Below are 21,213 nucleotides of genomic sequence, written 5' to 3'. Positions count from 1 at the left end.
TATATATATTATTTGCTGTCACTTTTGATAAGTACTTTTCAAAGTATTACTTTAAAACAAAACAAAAATCTCACAATACTGGAAAGCTGTAATCTGATTGGTTGTTTTATACAACTTCTGGAAGTAAGGTTAGGGATTTTTATCAGTTCGCCTAGTCATGTTTGCAAGGTACCAAAACCCTTTTAGATAATTAGATAATCATTTGCAAATCTGTATAAACTGCTTTTTTGCTTCTTATAGTCTCTTTTTTGGATAGTCTATATATATATATATATATTTTTTTTTTTTTTTTTTTTTATTCTACAATTTTCTGTTTTTAATTTCTTTTATATATATTTTTTTAATGTCTGCCTTTTATTTGTGGGATAATATATTTCAAATCAAATTGCCATTAAATAAAATAAATAAATGCCAGTCAGACGGTCTCTTCCTGTGTTGTCCCTCAGCTGCAATGTGGACCCAAAACTTTTGCTGTTTAGTCAAAGTTCTGGCTACGCAAGACTAGCCCTCTCTGGGCGCGTATAGCTTTATCAAATTACTCTGACTGGTAAATATTTTTCCACCATCTATATGAAGAGAGATGGTTAGGATAGGTCATGAATAATCCCGCGGCCTGATAGCGCACTCGCTCTCTTCCTCTCTTTTTTTTCCGTCTGGCTGAAGACACCCATTGGTTCAAACCCCAGCGCTTCATTTCTCTAGATGTCTCTCCTGCTTCCTTACATGCTGCGTGTTTTCATCATCGTTGTGGGACATCAATCTGTCTTCCGCGGTGCATGCGGGATTGCAGACACGTGGCGACACCTATCAAACGGGAGGAGGTCAGAAAGCCGCTTCTTTCCCTTCGCCACATAAATGCTGTGTATTCGACACACATGCACAAATAAATACAATGAAAGCAGAAAATGCGATAAAGAAATAAGTCATACTAATTAGCCCGCTAATTCTTTGAGGACTGTGCCAGCTTGATAAAGGATGCTAAAGCTTATTAAAGTAAAAGCAGCGTTGTAAATTTTTAAATCTTTTTTATGTATTTTTTTCCGCACAGCTTTATTTTAATCCCACTTTATGAAGTTTGCTGCGTGTAGTGTGGGTGGGTGGGAAGAAAAAAGGAAGGGGGTTTGATTGTGTCGCTGTAAGGCAGCAGGGGTCTGCGACTCAGATGCATTAACACGCCACAGGCCTTTGTTGCCACCTAGGGTCCAGACCACGCTCTCGCTTTTCCTCCGACGTTGCTCGCCTAAACTCTTCCTTACACTGCCACACATTTCTCTTTCTCACTATTTCACACGAGTTGCAGGGGTTTTTTTCCCCCTTTTTTTTTTTTTTTTTTTGCCCTTTTAAAATCTAAAATGCAATTAGAATGAAGAATGTGGCATTTCATTATCATTCATGTATAAGCAGTAGCCAGAGGGCTGGCTGCCTCATGGAGAGTGAATGGCAGAATGAAGGCTCCAGCTTTCCCTGGAGGAGAGTGATGGAGATATCCCACAAAGCCACTGCCTGTCAGCGTGATCGGGCCCGCAGTGGGCCGGCGTCTCCACGATGTCTCTGCCTCACAAAGCAAATGTCACACTGTCAGCAAAATGAGCACCCTGTTTTTTTTTTTAAAAATGAAGATTTGAAATGGGAGCTTTATAGAGTCAAGAAGTGAACTTCACATATTGGAATTATTTTCATTGTGACACATATATCAAAGTATTCAGCAAAGCGTTTTCCTCTGGCTGGCAATGGGTGACCTGTGTGTGTGTGTGTCCTGTTCTCCTTTACCCCATAGCTGTGGTTCTCTAACTTCTCAGATACTAATAATATAAGATTTTATTAAAAAAAAATCTCTTATGTGTTGCTGGTCTCCCATGTCTAGCACACCAATGAGTGTCCAAGAGCCCTGGTTTCACCCTGCCCACAGGGATAAACACTAAATCACAAACGGGCCATAGCATGTGGGTCAACGAGTGCGTGTTTGTGTCCATGTGTGTCCATGGTAGTGTGAAAAAGCTCAATTGAGGCACTCCGTGAGATTGTTAGCACGAACCGGACCACCCTCCCCTCTTGTATCCCTTTTAAGTGCTGACTGGCCTGATGATAACGTATGGCGCCAGAAGTAATTGGAAAATTGGCAGGCTTGTCAGAGAGATTTGGTGGATGGCACAGGCTGATCCGGCAGCAAGGTTCATGAGGTGTCGTCCCACCATGAGATTTATATCTCCGCACGGCCCGGCAACGGCAAAGTACCCAGAGTTCAGGAAAAAGTAACTCATTTTTCATAACGCCTGGCTGCATATCAAAAGTCATCCACAGACAGAGACAAGACCCATATGGGAGAGACATTGCTGAATAAAGCAAAGCTGTCTGTCCAGATTAACTGCTGAGACGGCTCCTGAAGCCACGTATTGGGCGTGTATCACAATTCTGATCTTCTAGTCTGAAAATTATGCTGGCATATAGCAGTTTTCTTTTAGATATGAAACATACAAGGTTATTACTATTTAATTACTAGGTTATTACTATGTTGTTACTATATTAATTGAATCTGATTATATAAATGCATTACTTGTTACAAGAACTGTAGATGTTTTAATTAGATGTCTGAAAACTATGACTTTTAGTAGAATCCCATATATTGTTGCCATACTTTTCTACAAGTTTATTACTATGTAATTACAATGTTGTTACTATATTCATTGGATTTGCATCTAGAAATGTATTAATTGCCATAAGGAACAATAGATGCTTTTAATGAGGTGACTGAAAACTTTGACATAGTAGTTTCCCATTTATTGTTGCCATATTTTTTTACAAGGTTATAACTATGTAATTACTAGGTTATTACTATGTTTTCTATCAACATTGGATTTGCTTATATAAGTGTATTAATAGTTCTAAGGAACAGTAGATCATTTTAATAAAGATTTCTGAAAATGTTGACCTATGGTAGTGTCACACATATTGTGGCCATACTTTTTAAAAAGGTTATTACTATGTAATTACTAGGTTATTACTATGTTTTCTGTAAACATTGGATTTGCTTCTATAAATGTATTAATATTTCTAAGGAACAGTAGATGCTTTTAATGAGATGTCTGAAAACTATGACCTACGGTAGTTTCCCATATATTGTGGCCATACTTTTTTTATACTGTTAATACTATGTAATTACTAGGTTATTATTATGTTGTTACTATATTCACTGGAATTGCTTCTATATATGTATTAATTTCCCTAAGGAACAATATGTGCTTTTAATGAGATGTCTGAAAACTATAACGTTTTAGTTTCCCATATATTGTCGCCATACTTTATTACAAGCTCATTACTATGTAATTACTAGGTTATTACTATATTGTTACTATATTCAATGGGTTTGCTTCTATAAATGTATTAATAGCTCTAAGGAACAGTAGATGCTTTTAATGAGATGTCTGAAAACTATGAGCTATAATAGTTTCCCATATATTGTGGCTATACTTAATTATAAGGTTATTAGTCGGTCATTACTATGTAATTACTATATTCATTGGATTTTCTTCTATAAATGTATCAATAGCTCTAAGGAACAATAGATGCTTTTAATGAGATGCGTGCTCTTGATTCTTTCTGTAAGTAAAGCCATGAATCATCATGTGCTTCTCAGCTTCTTTGAGTATAGTGTGTGGTCAGGGCTCTGCCATCACACATGGCTGTGCGTAGATGTGTTTATTAACCTTTGCAGGAGGGGATAATTGCATCTGTCAGACTCACTTAAAAGCTGAGATGGCCGTCATTTCCTGTTTGTCGTCTCCTCTAAATTTGCAGGTTGTGTAAATGACTCTGGCATGACGGTTGCTCTTTGTTCACTGCCGTAGAGGTGCAAAAATTACCATTATTCAGAGTTAAGCATTGCATGTTGAAATACATTTTAAAACTGGAATTATTGCTAGTGAATTTCTAGTAACATGCATTCAAATTAGAAAAGAAAATGGACACAGCCTAGCTGTCTTTAAATTCGTCCTGTTTTGTGGTCACACTTTATATTAGCTATCTTTAACTACTATGTACTTACATTAACATTGAGTACACAGAGTCCATCAACACCCCCAAAGCTCGCACAGTCGTTTACCTCTTTGTGGGTTCGAAATTTTTCTCGGTAACAATAGGCAGTTTTGATTTATAAGCTGTTGAATGTTTGATTCTCACATTAGCTTTCTTGTGTGTAAGCAATGCTTCTATCCGCTTCTTCTGGTTTACTCAGATCATCATCTACATTTGTTTTTGGATCCGGAGATCAGAAGATCTGCAACAGCGCCCCTTACTGTATAACAGTGAAAACATGTATAGCCAGAAAATGGCAGGGAAGCGTTGTCATACATGACGGAAAAATCTCATCAATGGAGGTTACTGTAATAAGATACTTTTTTTATTTTGTTTTTCAGGAGGAAGAACCACAAGAGGTTGACGAAGAGTCTGTGAAAGAGGAAGCGGAAGAGCAAGAGATCCCAGACTGAAAAACTCTCGTTATCGTTCCCTCACGTGAAATAATCGTCTTGCCTACACAAGTCAGCACCATCACCTAATTCCCTGCTGAATAGTGGGATGCAAAATAACTTTCACAAATTAAATCAACAGTCGAGAACTGCCACTGCTTCACGAGACTGAAACTTTTCTCCTTTGTTAACCAGGAATTGATCAAATGACCACAATTGCCAGCTTAAAAAATTGTCAACGCTGTGATCTCTCTATATATTTTTTTCAAATATATAGGGTATTGTATAGAGTCAATGTATGTTCAAGTCCACCGTCATGAATGAATTTCAGCGTTCAACCCAGGGAATCTTTGGAGTGCTGGAAGAACAGCAGGATCTAATGCCAATGCAGCTGATCATGATCTTCATATGAGCCCGTTTTTACCTTGAATACTCTATGCCCAATCAAAGCCTGTTTTTTAAAGGTTATTTTTCATACACTAATTAACATTTCCCATGACTCATGGATGTGAATATCATACTGGTGTTGTGTGTCCAGAGTTTCCTCAAGCAATGTTTCTGTTATACAGCACTTGCACACTATTTGTTCCTGTCCCGTAAACGCCTCTTTGTTTATCAGCCTTTAAAATATGCTTTTGTTTTTATTTTATTTCACATTGTTTAAACACCAACATATTATAGTGTAATAATTAACTTGCATTGACATTGCATTGGAACTGACAGTTAGTGGCTTGTGTTATATAAATAATTCCTTACTTCCTGGTGGTAAGAGCAAAGTCTATTTTATTATTTTTTACAAATATCATTTTTATACCTACAGTATATTCCAGAACATCCTTTATCATTGACAGTGTTATTGTCCATGCTCATGTTTGAGGCAATTCTCAGTCAAAAAAAAATGTAATCTGCCTCAACACTTGAGTTCCAGACGAGTCTGTATTTGGGTACTTAAGAAAAAAGAAGTAATAAACATTACTTGTGTTTTTTGAAGTCATTTTTATCATTATTATTATTAATTATTAACTATTTAGATTCTATCATACATATACATATGTATACATACACACACACACACACACACACACACACACACATACATATACATATATATATATATATATATATATACACACATATATAGATATATATACATACATACTGTATAGATGTATTAACGTTTGTAGTCCCACCATGATGTAGAAATGCTTCATATGGCATTATTTTGCTATTTTATTGTGGGATACAGCCGAGAAGACATCACATGAGACTGTGGCAAGGGGGATACAGACATTTCATGTATTTAAATCTGACTATTTTAAATGCGAGATTAATTATATGTTAGGTATTAGTTTAACTAATCTATTGGTTGTCACCAAAAAAAAAAAAGGAAAAAAAAGTGAATTGGTGCCTGAAATGCTTTAAAATATGTAATAGGGCATCAAAGTGTACCATTTTCGTAGAGAGTGTTCAGATCTTATGAAATATCATGGAGTGTAATGCTTTGATAATGAAAGCATTACTTTTTCACTCCAATGATGTACGAGTTCAAAGATGTTTCTCAAGGGTTCAGTGACGCTTGCCGGTGGGCAAACCAACAGAAAATCGTCTTTATCCAGCTCTGTCGTGTCTTACTCACAGTGCACATGTCATTTAACCATTCCCTCACACTACAGGGGCGAAAGAAGACCGTAAATGCCATTTTATCTTAGCATCTCATAGCCTCACGAAGCTTCTCCTCCCCTCACCCTGTCAGGGAATCCGGCTTGCATTCTGATATTAATGCATCGAGGGGTGTAATTCCAATTTGTTCCAAAGCAACTATTAATTTGCCCATTTCAGGGCCGTGCAGGAGGGACCCCTGTAAGGCCACTGAACCATGAAAGACATTATCTGAAGGGTTCTGTCTCTTTCTTTCTTTCTATTTTCTTGAAGAGGAAGGATTCGGTGTTGATGCGTCGCTGGTTCCTTCAGCCGTTTGCGATGGACCCCCTGAAGCTGAGCGCTCAGCATGCAGCATGCGGAGTGTGTCATTAGGGTTGTAATAATGGCAGCGGGTGTGCTTATGTCAGAGTGGTCTTCTCGTTCAAGACCCCCATGCCCCCTTCCACAACCTGATTACAACCTCTGCATAATAAAAAGGTCCTGTGATGGGGACTTCATGTTCAGCGAAGGAGGAGAGCTTTGCTCAGCAAGCATACGCTTTATCCATGAGAACTCAAAAACGATCATGTCTAAGAGTGTGATGACCGCTAGATAACTCTACATTAATTACGGTAATATGAATTCCGGCTGAAGACATTGTGGTCATCATGGTGATGATGATAGTCTGAAGCATAGAGAGGTCTATAATACCTGGAGAAAGCCAAGCGTTTCCAATCATCTCAATGGCAGCTGCTCAGTGAATGCACGACTTCCCATAAGTATGCGATGTCACTGGTGAAACATTTATAAAGAAAGCGATATTAGTTAATAATACATTTAAATGAAAAACAGTGTATATCTCTGAAAAAGCATTGTTTTCTGACCTCTACTTGTAAATTTGCTCTGTGTTGAGTTTAAAAAAGATTTCTAAAAAATCATCCCATCGAGTTTTATACACGCGAACACAAAGTTCCCATATTCAAACGAGCCGTCATCTCCCAATCACGGCGATCTTTGCTCTGACAGCCTCCGCTTCACTCCTGTGCCACATTATTCTCAGTCTGTCTGCTTCTAATATTTCTGCTGTTTGCTGAGGGAATGAAGACGGGACAGATTCACTTACGAGGCGGCGCATCATTTCGATCAGAGCTCTGAATATCCACAGTTGCTCTCGCTCCTTGTTCCCCGGGTTTTAATTGCTCTGACTAATGCTTTAAATAGCCTCACCTTGGTATCTGAGCGCTGTGTGGATGATGACCTTTTCCAGACTGAGTCGTGCTGTGACAGTCATTTCCCAGCCCTTAATGTACTCAGAGAGTACCCTGTTCGGAAGGAACGTTCACAGGGTGCTAATCTCTACCTCTCAACACCTCGTTCCACATGTAGTCATTAGGAGGGGGGGTCTTAAAAGGGTTCCTGACACACTGGAGTTAGACATGTTAATAACTCTCATTTCAAACTGACTGGGGGAAATACTGTATCGAAGATGACAGTGTAAAATGTAATGTGATTTTCTGTTCTTTAAGGTTTATTGAGGTTCAGTTCCTTCAGTTGCCTTTGAAAAACATCCCAGCAAACACAGAACGTTCCCCTAACGTTCCCGTATTGGTTATTTTTTTGGGAACCAAACAAGAATGTTCTAGGAACGTTCCCTGTAGGTTATTTTAAAAGGAACGTTCCCGGAACATTCACCTAACCTTAAGGGAACCTCTGGGAACATTCTGGGAACCAAAAATGTATGTTCCCAGAACGTTCTGGGAACATAAAATTGTTAGCTGGGATATTACATCAATGCTGAATTATCCTGCCTGGGAAGCTCGTGCCTCCAAGCCGGCATTCGTTATTAGGACATTTCATAGATGTAAAGAATGATATTTTGAACAATAAGCACATCGGCATCTGCATCTGAATTCAAAATGATGAAAATGATTACTTATTTATACACAATATTTCATTTTCATTAAGCAAAATCTCAAGCTGAGTGAATAACTTTACTTGCTGTTCCACAGTACATCTCGCCTTTGAAATGGTTGAAATACTGCATGTAAAATTTAAATTATTTGCTAAATCATTTCCATTCACTACTTACTTTATGCTCACTGAAGTCTATATGAAGAGTTCAGATGCAAAAGCCTCTAAGTGCCATTTGAAATTTTCTTCTAGAATGATCATTTTTATCAAGCTTGTATATTTAAGTTCAGTAATTTCACTTAAATGGCAATGAAGATTACCTATTAGTTGTCATTTAAGTGAAATTATTGAACTTAAATATACGAGCTTGATAAAAATGATCATTCTAGAAGAAAATTTCAGATGGCACTTAGAGGCTTTTGCATCTGAACTCTTCATATGTAAACTATATATATGTTATATTATCTTTATTATAGATTAGTGTTTCCATAATGATTGACATCGACGCACCCCTTACGACATCGCAACTCTGGTATAATAGTATTACGAGTTTCCCACTTGAAAACACAACTCTTTTATTCTAGCTTCATGCTTTCTTTTTTTAAACACTTGAATGTGGGTAAGTTTCATAAAAAAGCAACATTTTGAACAATTCTTTTTCAAAGACTAAAATGTGCATAAGTAATGCTTTTATTACGCTTTCAGAAGATGCGTAATAGCGCCCCCTACAGTACAATAGAGAAAACACAAAAAAAAATCTGTCAATGGCGGAGAAAGAGTTAAGGGCTCTCCAAAATGATCTAATTATCTATTATAATAATCTAAGGTTCTACTCTTTAGTCAAGATACTTCACTTGACTAATTTTACTTTCATTCATTCGATTGCTTGATTGAATGATTGATTTTTTTAACATATTTACTTTTATACTTTTCATATGTTTTAGTCTTCAATTACTCTTCAAACATTATTGCTTCATTATTTCTTGTTTTTGGTACCTACCTAAAGTAGGTAAACACTTAAAGTAACTTGTTACACCAGTAACATGTAATTCTATAGTATCTACATCACATACAGTAATACACACTATAGTGTGTACAATGTAATAAATTAATCACTAAGTACTTATTTGTGTAATTACACTGCAACAACATCACCTTAAAATAAACTGTAACCTTGTTTTTATATTATTAGACATATTTAACTACATATTTACAGATTTTAAAAAGACATTTTGTCCCTTTTTGCAGTTTCCATCATCTCTACACTGAGTAGCCCAGTCACCAGCACACTCATTAATAGTTGAATAGGCCAAAGTAAACGTTTTCCTTCTTTCATCTTTGGCGGCGTGCCTTTTTACCGAGTAAATTAGTTTCCTGTGGGTGTTTGCTGCTGACCTGATGGGGAGGAAACGAATGAAAATGTTCCAGATCCTTTCATCTATGACACTTTATGTACCATCCAGTGGACACATTAACTCAAAACTGCCTTATCATATCTTTAAATAACATCTATCGATCTAGAGTATAAACACTACCATTTAAAAGTGTTCAGTAAGATTTTTGTTTTTGAAAGAAATCTTATATCAAGGCTACGTTTATTTGATCAAAGTACAAACAGTGATATTGCAAAATATATTTACAATTTAAAATAACTTTTTTATTTAAAGGTTTTAAAATGTAATTTATTTCTGTGATGCAAAGCTGAACATCATTACTTCAGTGTCACATGATCCTTCAGAAATCATTCTAATATGCTGATCAAGAAACATAAAAAAAAAAAAAACATAATAAATATTTATGTAATAGATATAATCCATTTATTCACTTTTTGAGCATAGACCTAAAAATAAAATAATTCAAACTTAAACGTCGTAAATCCTGAATGCTGTGGAACACAGACTTAAGTTTGGTCTCTTTTTAAAGATGACACTTGACAGATTATTGCTGAAGTTTAAAAAAGTGAACTATATAATTGATAGTTATTTATAGAATTTTACATTGACAGTCATGAAAAATGCACAAAAATTAAATTTTATAGAGACTATTTTCACTATTTTCTATTTTTATATGAAATATATATTTTCCAAAACACGTTTTACTCTAAAACTGTGATAAAAATCAAAGCCATAAATCTATACAAAATGTGTTACAAATCTGAGCAAAAAAAAGAAAGAAGATAATTTCCAATGCGGCCATTTTTGACAGCGAGGAGTACAAGACTGAGTTTTTTTTTTTTTTTTTTGGACCATTTAACCCTTTCGAATCATGTAAAAAAAAAATACAAATAAAAAATCTATCATTGCACATTTATATTGACGTTTATCTTGCATCAGCCAAATTAATAAATGTAAAATATAGTGATGCTTTCAACTCAATGTCAATTAATCAATGAGGTCACTATAGGGTCATGTACAAATGCCTATTTGAGGTCGCAGTTTAGATGGCAATAATTCGTGTGGTCATTAATAAGGTAATTGATGATGTCATCTCTGACATCACCACATATCTCTCAAGCTGATGCAAATGTGATTTCTAATACGTTGATGACCACTGCTATCCATATAATATTACTAGCCAGATGAGACCATGTTAGAATACAATGACATATTGCCCTCACAGATGAATGAGGTCATCCATGAAGTGATCAATGAAGTTTTCTTTTATGACATGACTCTCTGCAATCTTTGATTCTGATTAATTATGCTAACACTGTATATTTGACAATTTTCCCTTTCAACCAGTGTTTTAAACTACTAGTTTCATGCCTCTTGTATTACCAATATTTGATATTCATTTATTAGTTTACAGTATTTGGTAAGTAGCCGTATAATAAATGGGATAATGTACAGTTTGTCAGTCATTATCCGAAGATAAACCACTACAAGATGATACATTCAGAGTTTATTTTGTGATAATGACCAGCAGACAGTCCATTATCATTGTCAATGAGAACACATTTATCTCAAGCACGGCCCTCCTTTGAGTCCCGCGATAATGTTAACAGTTCAGACAGGGATTTTAACATATATATATGCACAAAAGAACATGTAAAGTTGACATCAGTCAAATAGGATTATTAAATAAGAACATAGTACCTCTAACGCTGTATATCCAGTCATGACCCTGGCTCTATTTCTGAGTCACTTGCAAGGTCTGCAGTCAAGGCGGCAAGGTTTCAGCTGTCCTTGGTCCCTGTAAAATTTACGCCCATATAAAAAGGTAAATACCCTGCGAAGTCTTACTGATATAAGCTACTGATCGTCTCCCTATTACAGTTTTATGGACTGTGTAATTTAGATGGACCCAGCATGGCTTCCTATAACTCCCTTTGCCCCTCCCAGTCCTCTGCGCTGTCTTTACACATTGCAGATCTTGAATGCATTATCTCTTATGACAGTGCACACCATTTACAGGATAACATGCATGAAGAAAAGAAATTATTTACTGTTCAATCTTAAATGAAATAATTACTTTTTCTAGAATGCCCAACCGGAGTGCAGGTTGGAACTGTAGTGAGGCGTATTTTAATCAGATAATATTGTGTAGTTTTAATCAGCATATTGTGCATAATGCCATACGGTCACATCATAATCCTGATAGGAGGGCTTTATACAGCTCTTTCCATCTACAGTACACTTCGGTATCCCATACATTTGAGAAGCAATAGAGGTAAATGTTGTTGTTGTGAGAACTATTAGATATGCTAGATAAACTATTATCTAAAATTAAATTAAAGGATTAGTTCACTTCAGAATTAAAATGTCCTGATGATGTACTCACCCCCACGTATGTCATCCAAGATGTTCATGTCTTTCTTTCTTCAGTCGAAAAGAAGAAGGGTTTTGAGGAAAACATTCCAGGATTTTTCTCCATATAGTGGACTTCAATGGGGTCCAACGGTTTGAAGGTCCAAATTGCAGTTTCAATGCAGCTTAAAAGGCTGTACACGATCCCAGCCGAGGAATAAGGGTCTTACCTAGCCAAACGATCGGTCATTTTCTAAACAAAAAACAAAAACAAAAAACATTTATATACTTTTTAACCGTAAAATGTTTTTCCTCAAAAACCTTAATTTCTTTTCGACTGAAGAAAGAAAGATATGAAAATCTTGGATGACGTGGGGAGAGTAAATTATCAGGACATTTTAATTCTGAAGTGAATTAATCCTTTAACGCATGAAAAGTAGCTGGTTTTAAAGACATCATATGTCTGCCCCTGTCCAACCTTGTAGGTCTTGAACTTGCCGACTTCTAATTATAATAATAATTTATCATTTAGTTTGATCTCCTAAGATCAGAGTTGTATGCCCCATTTATGGAAGGCAATACCATATAAGACATCCTGTGTAGGACTGACTGAAAAGTGAGTTTTTAACTGTGTGACTAGTCAAGTTACCTTTATTTATATAGCGCTTTTTACAATACAGATTGTATCAAAGCAGCTTCATAGTGATAACATGAAAATAATGCAACAAAGTTTGTTTCTAGAAGAAAATTGCGTCATCGTCCACCTTAAGTTAGGCAGATCAGTAATATTGTTGAATATTAAATGTCCCCAACTAAGCAAGCCAAAAGCCAAGGCAACAGTGGCAAGGAACCCAAACTCCATCAGGTGACAGAATGGAGAAAAAAACCAACGAGCTCCTCTGGCCAACGAGCAAACAGTGTATGATCATCATGATGCAGGTCCACCATCTGATCTGGATACGGCCCGGATCCGGCTGACTTAGGTAAACCTCGGAATAAACAGAAAGACTAACATTAGCGTAGATGCCATTCTTCTTATGATGTAATGAGTACATCCAGTGTTATAGGAAGTGTCTCTGGTTCCGGCTGACCTAATCTATGCCCCATTTAACTGATCCGAATAATAGAAATGTATAATGTTCTATATGAATACCAGGTAAAAGAGATGTGTTTTTAGTCTAGATTTGAACTGACAGAGTGTGTTTGCTTCCCGGACAATGTTAGGAAGACTGCTCCAAAGTTTAGGTGCTATTGTCATTATTGACTAGTCATTAATGATGGCTAGTCATTGGCTGTTAGGCTGCCCATTACCGTCTCATGTAGGAAACATTGGGCCCTACACACTAAAAAAAAATGGTTCTTCAGCGGTTCTTTGCGGTGGTTAAGGTGCTATATAGCACCACTACCATTTAAAGAACCTGTTAAGCCCAGTTTGGTTCTTCAGCGGTTCTTTAGCCGTTCTTTGGGGTGGTTAAGGTGCTATATGGCACCTCTTATGGTTCTACATAGCACCATTTGACAAAGGTAGGTGCTATATGGCACTTAAAGTGGTTCCCCTATGATTACAAGCCAATGAACCACTTTTAGTGCTATTTAGCACCATTTTTGTTGCACCCAGCGCAATTGACTTTGTCAATGGGGAATGATAAACTATTATCTAAAATAGAATTAAAGGATTAGTTCACTTCAGAATTAAAATGTCTTCCCCGCACAGCGGACTTTTCCCTCCACAGACACACGTCGGTAAATTAGGGAATGAACTTGCGCTCCCGGGGCGGTTCTGCGGAAAAGGGAGGCGTGTTCCGGCGCAAACGTTCCCTGGTGCTATCTCGCAGTTCCAGAAAACAATTCACGCGTTTTGGCGCGTTCAGATGCTATTTTAAGGGCGCATGCTTGGCCATAATGTAGCGTGTGCACAACGCGTATACACTTTGCTTCTCTCATCTACACACAGACGCAACAGTTGCCATTTTTGCAAACCATACATAATTACAAGGAAAAATATTCCACATGAGGGAAATCATTGTGGTCTCCATGAAGATGTGAAAAAATAGGCATAAATCTAGCTTACACATTTACCAAAATTATTATACGCCTGTTAACCGAAGCTAATTTGAGTGGGTTTCTCCCATCCCCATACAATGTAACTTCTCTGTCTTTTATGGCTCTGACGAGAACGTCGGTCTCCTCGGCTGTGAACCGCTCCTGGCAAATCCGCCGTTATAATAGCAATCCGCCATGGAACAAACGCGCCTGCTCTTAAAGGGAATGTGAGATGATGCTCTGATTGGCTTATTGCACGTTACGCCCAAACCACACCTATGAGTAATGTAGCTTTCAGACCAACCCATTTTAGATTTGCGTCGGGCGCAAGAGTCATTTATCCCGCCGGTATATTAGCAACTGCGCCCGAGATCCGCCCACAAAGTTACTTGCATTTCGCGTTTGATACTTGCGTTTCAGATCGTTAAAATAGGGCCCATTGTCTCAAAGTGACTCATAAAACAACTCTCAATACATGGGGCCATTTTTCTCCCAAAAGCAAGGACACTGTCTTCTCCCACTGTGTCACAGCACTACATAATACCACACCTTAGCTTTCTTTGGGCAGTGCAACGACACAAGTAAACAGCTCAAGGTGACAACTTCCGTCAAGAGAACAAATGCCAACCATCCATTATCCACCTCTTATCCGAGACTGGGTCGCTGTGGCAGCTGGCTAAGTAAGGACACCCATATGTCCTTTTCCCTGGCCACTTCCTCCGGCTCATCTTGGGGGATCTCAAGGCGTTCTCACACCAGCCGAGAGATATAATCCCTCTAGCGTGTTCTGGGTATGCCTGTGGTCTCTTCCCAGTTGGACATGCCCAGAACACATCCACTGGATGGCGTCTGGGAGGCATCCTGAGCAGAACCACCTCAACTGGCTCCTTTCAATGCAGAGGAGTAGCAGCTCTACTTTTAGTCTCTTCTCAATGTCTCTCAAAGTCAGCCCAGACACCCTGCAGAAAAAAAAAAAAAAATCATTTCGGCCACTTCAATCTCATTATTTTGGTCACGATACCCACTGCTCATATGGTTGTTTAAGAAATTAAAAGCTACACACTCCATCAGTTAGGGTTAGAAGAATTGTTTTTAAAACTTGATTTGATTTGCTAATTTATTTTATGCAGAAATACAGTGTTAGTCAATCGAAACAGGCAAATCATTGAGGAACAAACTGAGGCTGTACGCCGCTGCTTATCTTTAAGCTGAGAGGCACTCACTTTATGCAGAGATGCTATCCTGCTGAGCTCACAATGTGTTGCAAATGCCAGATCTAATGCATTCTGCACCTGTGCCGTATACAATGTAATATTAGGCTTCTTGCCTCTCATGCTCTCCCTCGTCATCCATTAAGCTGTGAGGAGAGCATCACTACTTGGGGAAGCATGTAGTGAAGATATCATAACTGTCAATAGCCTGCATTCATGATTTCAAGAGTGTAAGAACTGGATAGTAGCTCTCAGGTGCCATGCACGTTTTGTGCGTGTGTGTCAGTCATGCCTTTAAGATGTGGGGGTGGGGGCACACTTTTTAACTTAGTACAGGCCCATGGGTTTTCGATTGGGGTTCAGGGGTGGAAAAATGGCTTTAGGGTGTATATGTAAAATTTGAGACAGAAAAAATATATATACTTTAGGGCTGTCAAAACCATTTTAATTTAATTGAAAATGTTTATTTTTAGATACATCTTACAGTACTATAAAAGTGAATTTCTATTTCAACATATCAGCATATTAGATTTCTGAAGGATCACTTGACACTGAAGACTGGAGTAATGATGCTGACAATTCAGATTTGCCTTCACAGGATGATTTTTCCAGCCTTTGTGAGCAAAAGAGACTTCATTCAAAAACATTAATGTCCACATGAAACGGATGTTGCGATAGTCTTTTCTTCCATATTGTGACATATATCTGAGTGAAACGGCTTCTCAAACAAGAAAAAAAATGTAGGGCAGGACTTAATTTTGTCCTGGTATTGATTGGATGGCTGAATGGTTGTGGTTTACTATTGGTCGATCTCATGTGAGTTACAGGTTGTCCCGCCCTCACACTTTAAAAGTCGTCATCAGGGAAGGGAAGGGAAGGGAAGGGAAGGGAAGGGAAGGGAAGGGAAGAGAAGAGAAGAGAAGAGAAGAGAAGAGAAGAGAAGAGAAGAGAAGAGAAGAGAAGAGAAGAGAAGAGAAGAGAAGAGAAGAGAAGTCACCGCAAGAGGGGAGTAATTTGGGGCGATGCTTATGGCAGCATTTGTTACTAACTTGCTCATTGGCAAACATGTTCCACCGACACGAAAATGCATTACGCTTACAATTGTGGATAGGATAATATGAATGGTGAGATGTTAAAACGTTTCCCAAGACTCCTCAGGCCTATATTTGCAGGAATGCTCCATTATTAAATGGCCATAGTGTTCTAGCGCTCCCCATGACCTGCCAAGGATAAAGAATCTGTTTACTGTAAATTGCACCCCACTCCTTCCCCACCCCCCCAAATACCATCTGCCACTTAGAAGGCCGCTGTGTTAGTGCTGGCTAAAAATAGACCTTCTGATTGGCTCCTAAAGGGAAAAGGGCCCACATCACCCAAAAAGCTTCTGGATTTGATGGATAACCTGAAAGAACATTGGCACGGGGTCGCCGTCATTGAAGCCGCCTCCATCCAAATCATGTAGCTAATTTTGTTATCCGGGATGTTTTCAAGCGAACTGAAAACGACAGATAAGAGAATGACAGAAAGAGCATTTTGAAAAGGAAAGCAACTTTTTTTCTTTATTTTTTGTATCTCCGCAGCGCTCTCTAGGGTGGGTTTGCCGGGCCAGCCACCTGTAATTGGCTTATCCTGCTTTCTCCCCAACTCTGTCACTGTGATTTGCCAGTTTAGTGATTTGAGGAGACAGAAGTGCTGCTTCTGTGTCTCTTTGTGTTTGACTTTATGGGCTCTGGTAAAATGTAACAGAGAGAAGAAATGCTGAGGGTGGTTCAACCTCCTGCTATGCAGTAATGGCACAAAGCACACTGGCGTTTATAGACGAAGTGAGAGCGCTGCAGTCTTCTACTCATTTCCTAGGAGACTGACACCCCTACAACATCCATTTACACTTGTCATACTGACTATTTCAATAAAAACCCAAAGAAAGACTGTAGGTGCAACAGTGTTAATCACTGAGTAGAGGAACTTCATATCAGTGCAGTTGCCAATAAGGATGTTATGAGTGAAAAATAACAAAATACAGCGATCTATGTTACCATACCTCATTTAATCCCCAATAAATTATGTATAAAACCAAATGCCCCAACCACGATGTCCAGGGTAATACATTTTCTCTTTATCGTATCATACAGCGGCATTCCCCTCTGTCCAAAACAGCAGAACTTAGGTAAAACCAGCACAAAGCAGTCACATCTATAATGATCGTCTGAAGATGGAGGCCGTGTGTCTTTGGCACGGAGATGTATTTAAAGGTCACCAGTGGTTTTACAAGAGCTGTTAATGGTACCGCTGCGTTTGAGTGAATTGGCTGATCTGTCAGAGAAAGGCTTGTTTATGAGTGGTCGGTCGCCCCCTCCTGTCCTGCCCGTGCACAGAGCTCATTCCAGCGGCCGTAAAAGTCCACAATTGCTCCGATTCATCAAAGAATTAGCAGGAGTGTGACGGCTCTACCGAGGTGCTCTTAACTGATCCAGGTGCCGATAGCAAGAGGGGGCAAGTAAGGTTTTCAAATTAGCAGGAACTTCGACATGACAGAAAATTGTATAGCAGAAGTGGATAATGAAACATTATACACTATACCGTTCAAAACTCTGGGGTCAGTAAGCTTTTTTTAATGTCGCTTATGCTTACCAAATCCGCATTTATTTGTTCGAAAATACAGTAAAAACTGTAATGTTGTGAAATATTATTGCAATTTAAAATAACTATTTTCTATCTTAATATATATTAAAATGTAATTTATTTATGTGATGGAAAAGATGAATTTTCAGTATCATTACTCCAGTCTTCAATGATCCTTCTGAAATCATTATAATATGCTGAATTGCTCAAGAACATTTCTTTTAATTATCAATGGACTACTTGCACAACTACTTCCGCATTCTAGTTAGTCCATATCGGGAGTTTCCGGTAAGAGCGTTCAGCGCACCTACATACATGAGAATGCAGATTACTGTCAATTGATTAAAACAATGAATAATCATCTCTGTATTAATTATCTTGAGCTTGCTGAAATGTTCCTATAAATATATATTCTTTACAACTGTGGATTCTGAATAATAAATAGGCTAAATATATTTATCCAATAAGCTGCAGCAGTCCTATATGCTCGTCTTCTTATTAACAGTTTTTTTTTTCTCTTTCTGACATTTCATACCTGTTGGGTTTACATTTGTTAAATGAAATTGACTATTAAAAGGATTGCTTGTGAGCGCTGGTGTTTATTCCAGTTTTTTAAAATAGTTGAATGAATGAATGCTCGCGAGGTGCCTGTAACTATGTTAAATAGGCTAGGCTAACGTACACAGCGTAGGAGAATGACAGTCAACTACTTTGAATATTATAGCATTTTGGGCATAAACATGTAAATAGTGAAAAGAATGATTAAAATATTTAATCCAAATAAATAAATGTTCGTGGTTCGTAGTGATGTTATTCATCTGTTCTCACACACTTCAGCGCCGCGGTCTCTAGTTTAGAAGAACACTGACACCTTGTGGTGAAATAATGAAGTATTTTTTAACACCCGCTGCTTTCTCAGATCGGCTTGGGTTGGATTAAAACTTAATGTTCCGATAAATTTGGAAAATTCTGCACACAGTTAACATCAGAATATCCCTTCTCCTGTCGAAAAAAATTGCCAAATTTTTTTATCTTATTGCAGACACTCATTTTAGGTGGCGTTTGTTCATCTCATTGACCACAGTACATTGAAAGTAAAGATAACCGGAAATAAGTGAGACGTACTATTTCCAAACGGAAGTGCGTCACGAAGCTCAGTGCAAGTGGTCCATTATAAAAACACTTGAGCAGCTCAAGTGATCCAGGTGAAAAATTGTGGAAATTTTTCAAGATTCTTTGATGAACAGAAAGCTCAAAAGAACATAAATTATTATTTTGGAATCTTTTGTAACATTTAAAATTGTTACTGTCACTTTTGAACAATCTGTCACTGAAAAGCTTGAGTTAAAGGGGAATTTGGTTGGAGTACATGAACATTCTGGGACTTTTTTAAACTCCATTTAACGTAATCACTTTAAATAAAATCACTTTTAAACTCCATTTAACGTAATCACTTTAAATAAAATCCCAGCATGCAGTTCTTGTTCTAGTTGTCACCTCAGAAAGTCATGGTAAGCATTTTACTAAAAAGCACATTCACTTGTGCCTCAAATAGGTTATTAAAGTTTCCTAAATGGGTATTCTCAAAGGATTTGCATTATGTACTAGCACAAATCACTTCATTTAACAAAGCAACTAAAGCCTGCCAACCAATTAAAGTTTGGAGCTCTTATTCAATCTTAATCAACCCTTTGCATTGATATCCATCATGGAAACAGTAAATATGTGGAACAATAGCGCCCTCTCTCACCGAGCAGCTTGATACTTAAAGGGATAGTTCACACAAAAATGTAAATTCTGTTATCATTTATTCATCCTCATGTTGCTCCAAACCTGTATGACGTTCTTTCATCTGCAAAACACAAGAGAAGATGTTGCTGTTGTTTTTTAAGAATGATGGTAACCAAACAGTTTGGGTGACATTTGGCTTCCACTATATGGGCAAAAACAAACACTGAGATATTTCTCTTCTTTTAAGTTCTGCAGAAGAAAAAGAACAGGTTTGGAGCAGCTTGAGTGTGAGTAAATGATAACAGTATTTACATTTTTGGGTGAAGTGTTCCTTAAAGAATATGACACAAGTAAGAGTGTTGTGCCTACATGCTAACAGCAAGATTGCGAGTGCCATATTGCTTTTATAAAACTATTTGATTAACAAGCTCCTGTGAATGTAACCATTTACATTTTAGATTGCCATATAACAATAGTTTGAGTGAATGTTTCAACGACTCACTTAATAAGAAAGGTGTCTTTGACTTGAAATGGCGCTGTGCAGACGACTGTATTCTTTCGAATCGTTCTTGTGGTACTTTGATGTCATATGCCGATGGGTCTGCACAGCGCCGCTTCAAGTCGAACACACCAAGTAACTTGTTTCACTCCTGAACAAATCAGCAGTTTTGAATGAGTCAGGTGAATGAATGATTCAACAGCTCACACAGTCACATCACGTGTCGCCCCCTACTGATATGATCATGTAACCTGCAGAAAGAGCCACTAAAAAATCCCCTCATTAAAGCAGCACTCAGTAACTTCGGGATTTCTTCGCTGTATTCTCGCTTTTTGCTCGCAGGTTTCTCTCTAGAGCTCCCCCCACAGCTTCGGAATAGATATTTGACAACACTGTTGTAAAAACTCGTTGTTGATTCTCAGACACCAGAGGCTATAGATCAACGACATCAAAGCAGATGGGACGTTCTTTAAAACGTCTTCTTCATTCGGGTTCGGACAGCGTGAGGGAGCGCAATAATGACAGCATTTTAGCAGATTTCTTTTGGCCGTAAAGCAATTGTTTACATCGCGAGACCTGATATCACGCGAGACTTCCTGACGCGGCGGCTGGCGGCCCGCCGGCTCAAAGTTGCAAGTGCATATTTTCCGCTCACGGGCACCAGGGGGGTGCGAAACGACCACCATTCAACCCGAAATAAGTAATATAACCATTCCAATGACTCCGAAGCTGTTCAGTTAAGGTAAAAAAAGTTACTTAGTTCACCTTTAATGAACAGACAGACAAGCGGAGTGATACAAACAGATAAAGGTCCCAGTGCTGTCGGACTGTAATATCAGGGCTAACTGTTGAACTGTATGATATAGGCTACTATATTGTCAATAATGAGCTAATGGTCCTATATGACTAAATGAAAGCAGTGATGTTCAGAGAAAGGGAGGCGTATTTCGGGGTGTTTGAAGCATTTGGATCCTCTGGAGCTCAGTCAATTGGCTGTCGGCACCTCATTGCAATGGCGGGGCTTGTGTTGGACGATTCTGCTTGACTGGCACTCAAAGACCATCACTCTCACATCTGAATTGCCCACGATAAGGCTTCATTAGCATACGTTTATTTTCTCCTATTGAGGTGGGCCGTCTAAAACAAAGGCCAGTTGATTATTTTGCTTGATCATTGTACCATTCAATGCGACCGATTGCAAACGGAAGGGAAACAATGGGCTTTCCCAGAGGATCCCGGAGGCTGACATGCATACAGTAACAGGACTGGCGACTCTGACGCGAGATCAGTGCGGCCAGGCCTGACAGTACACCCATGGGACGCACGAGAGCTCAGAGACGCCGAAT

The 21,213-nt window shown here is 38.2% G+C and overlaps 1 protein-coding gene and 1 long non-coding RNA gene across 5 annotated transcripts in view; both read left to right on the top strand.

The window, feature by feature from the left end:
* Positions 1-5,453, top strand: part of phf14 (PHD finger protein 14) — an 85,768-nt gene extending 80,315 nt beyond the window's left edge. For all 4 annotated transcript variants that reach the window (XM_082187053.1, XM_082187052.1, XM_082187051.1 and 1 more), the window contains exon 18: positions 4,413-5,453. In XM_082187053.1, the coding sequence (XP_082043179.1) occupies positions 4,413-4,484 (72 nt within the window). In that variant the 3' untranslated portion in view covers positions 4,485-5,453. The remainder of the gene's footprint in view (positions 1-4,412) is intronic.
* Positions 5,454-11,802: 6,349 nt separating this feature from the next.
* Positions 11,803-20,649, top strand: LOC309510385. The gene is made up of 2 exons (XR_014210341.1): positions 11,803-11,957; positions 20,159-20,649. It is a non-coding gene; the product is annotated as an uncharacterized lncRNA (long non-coding RNA).
* Positions 20,650-21,213: the final 564 nt, after the last annotated feature.

The sequence above is a fragment of the Leuciscus leuciscus genome, assembly GCF_965113295.1.
Source record: "Leuciscus leuciscus genome assembly, chromosome: 12".
Taxonomy (NCBI): Eukaryota; Metazoa; Chordata; class Actinopteri; order Cypriniformes; family Leuciscidae; genus Leuciscus; species Leuciscus leuciscus.
This window is presented reverse-complemented; position numbering and strand designations above follow the sequence as displayed.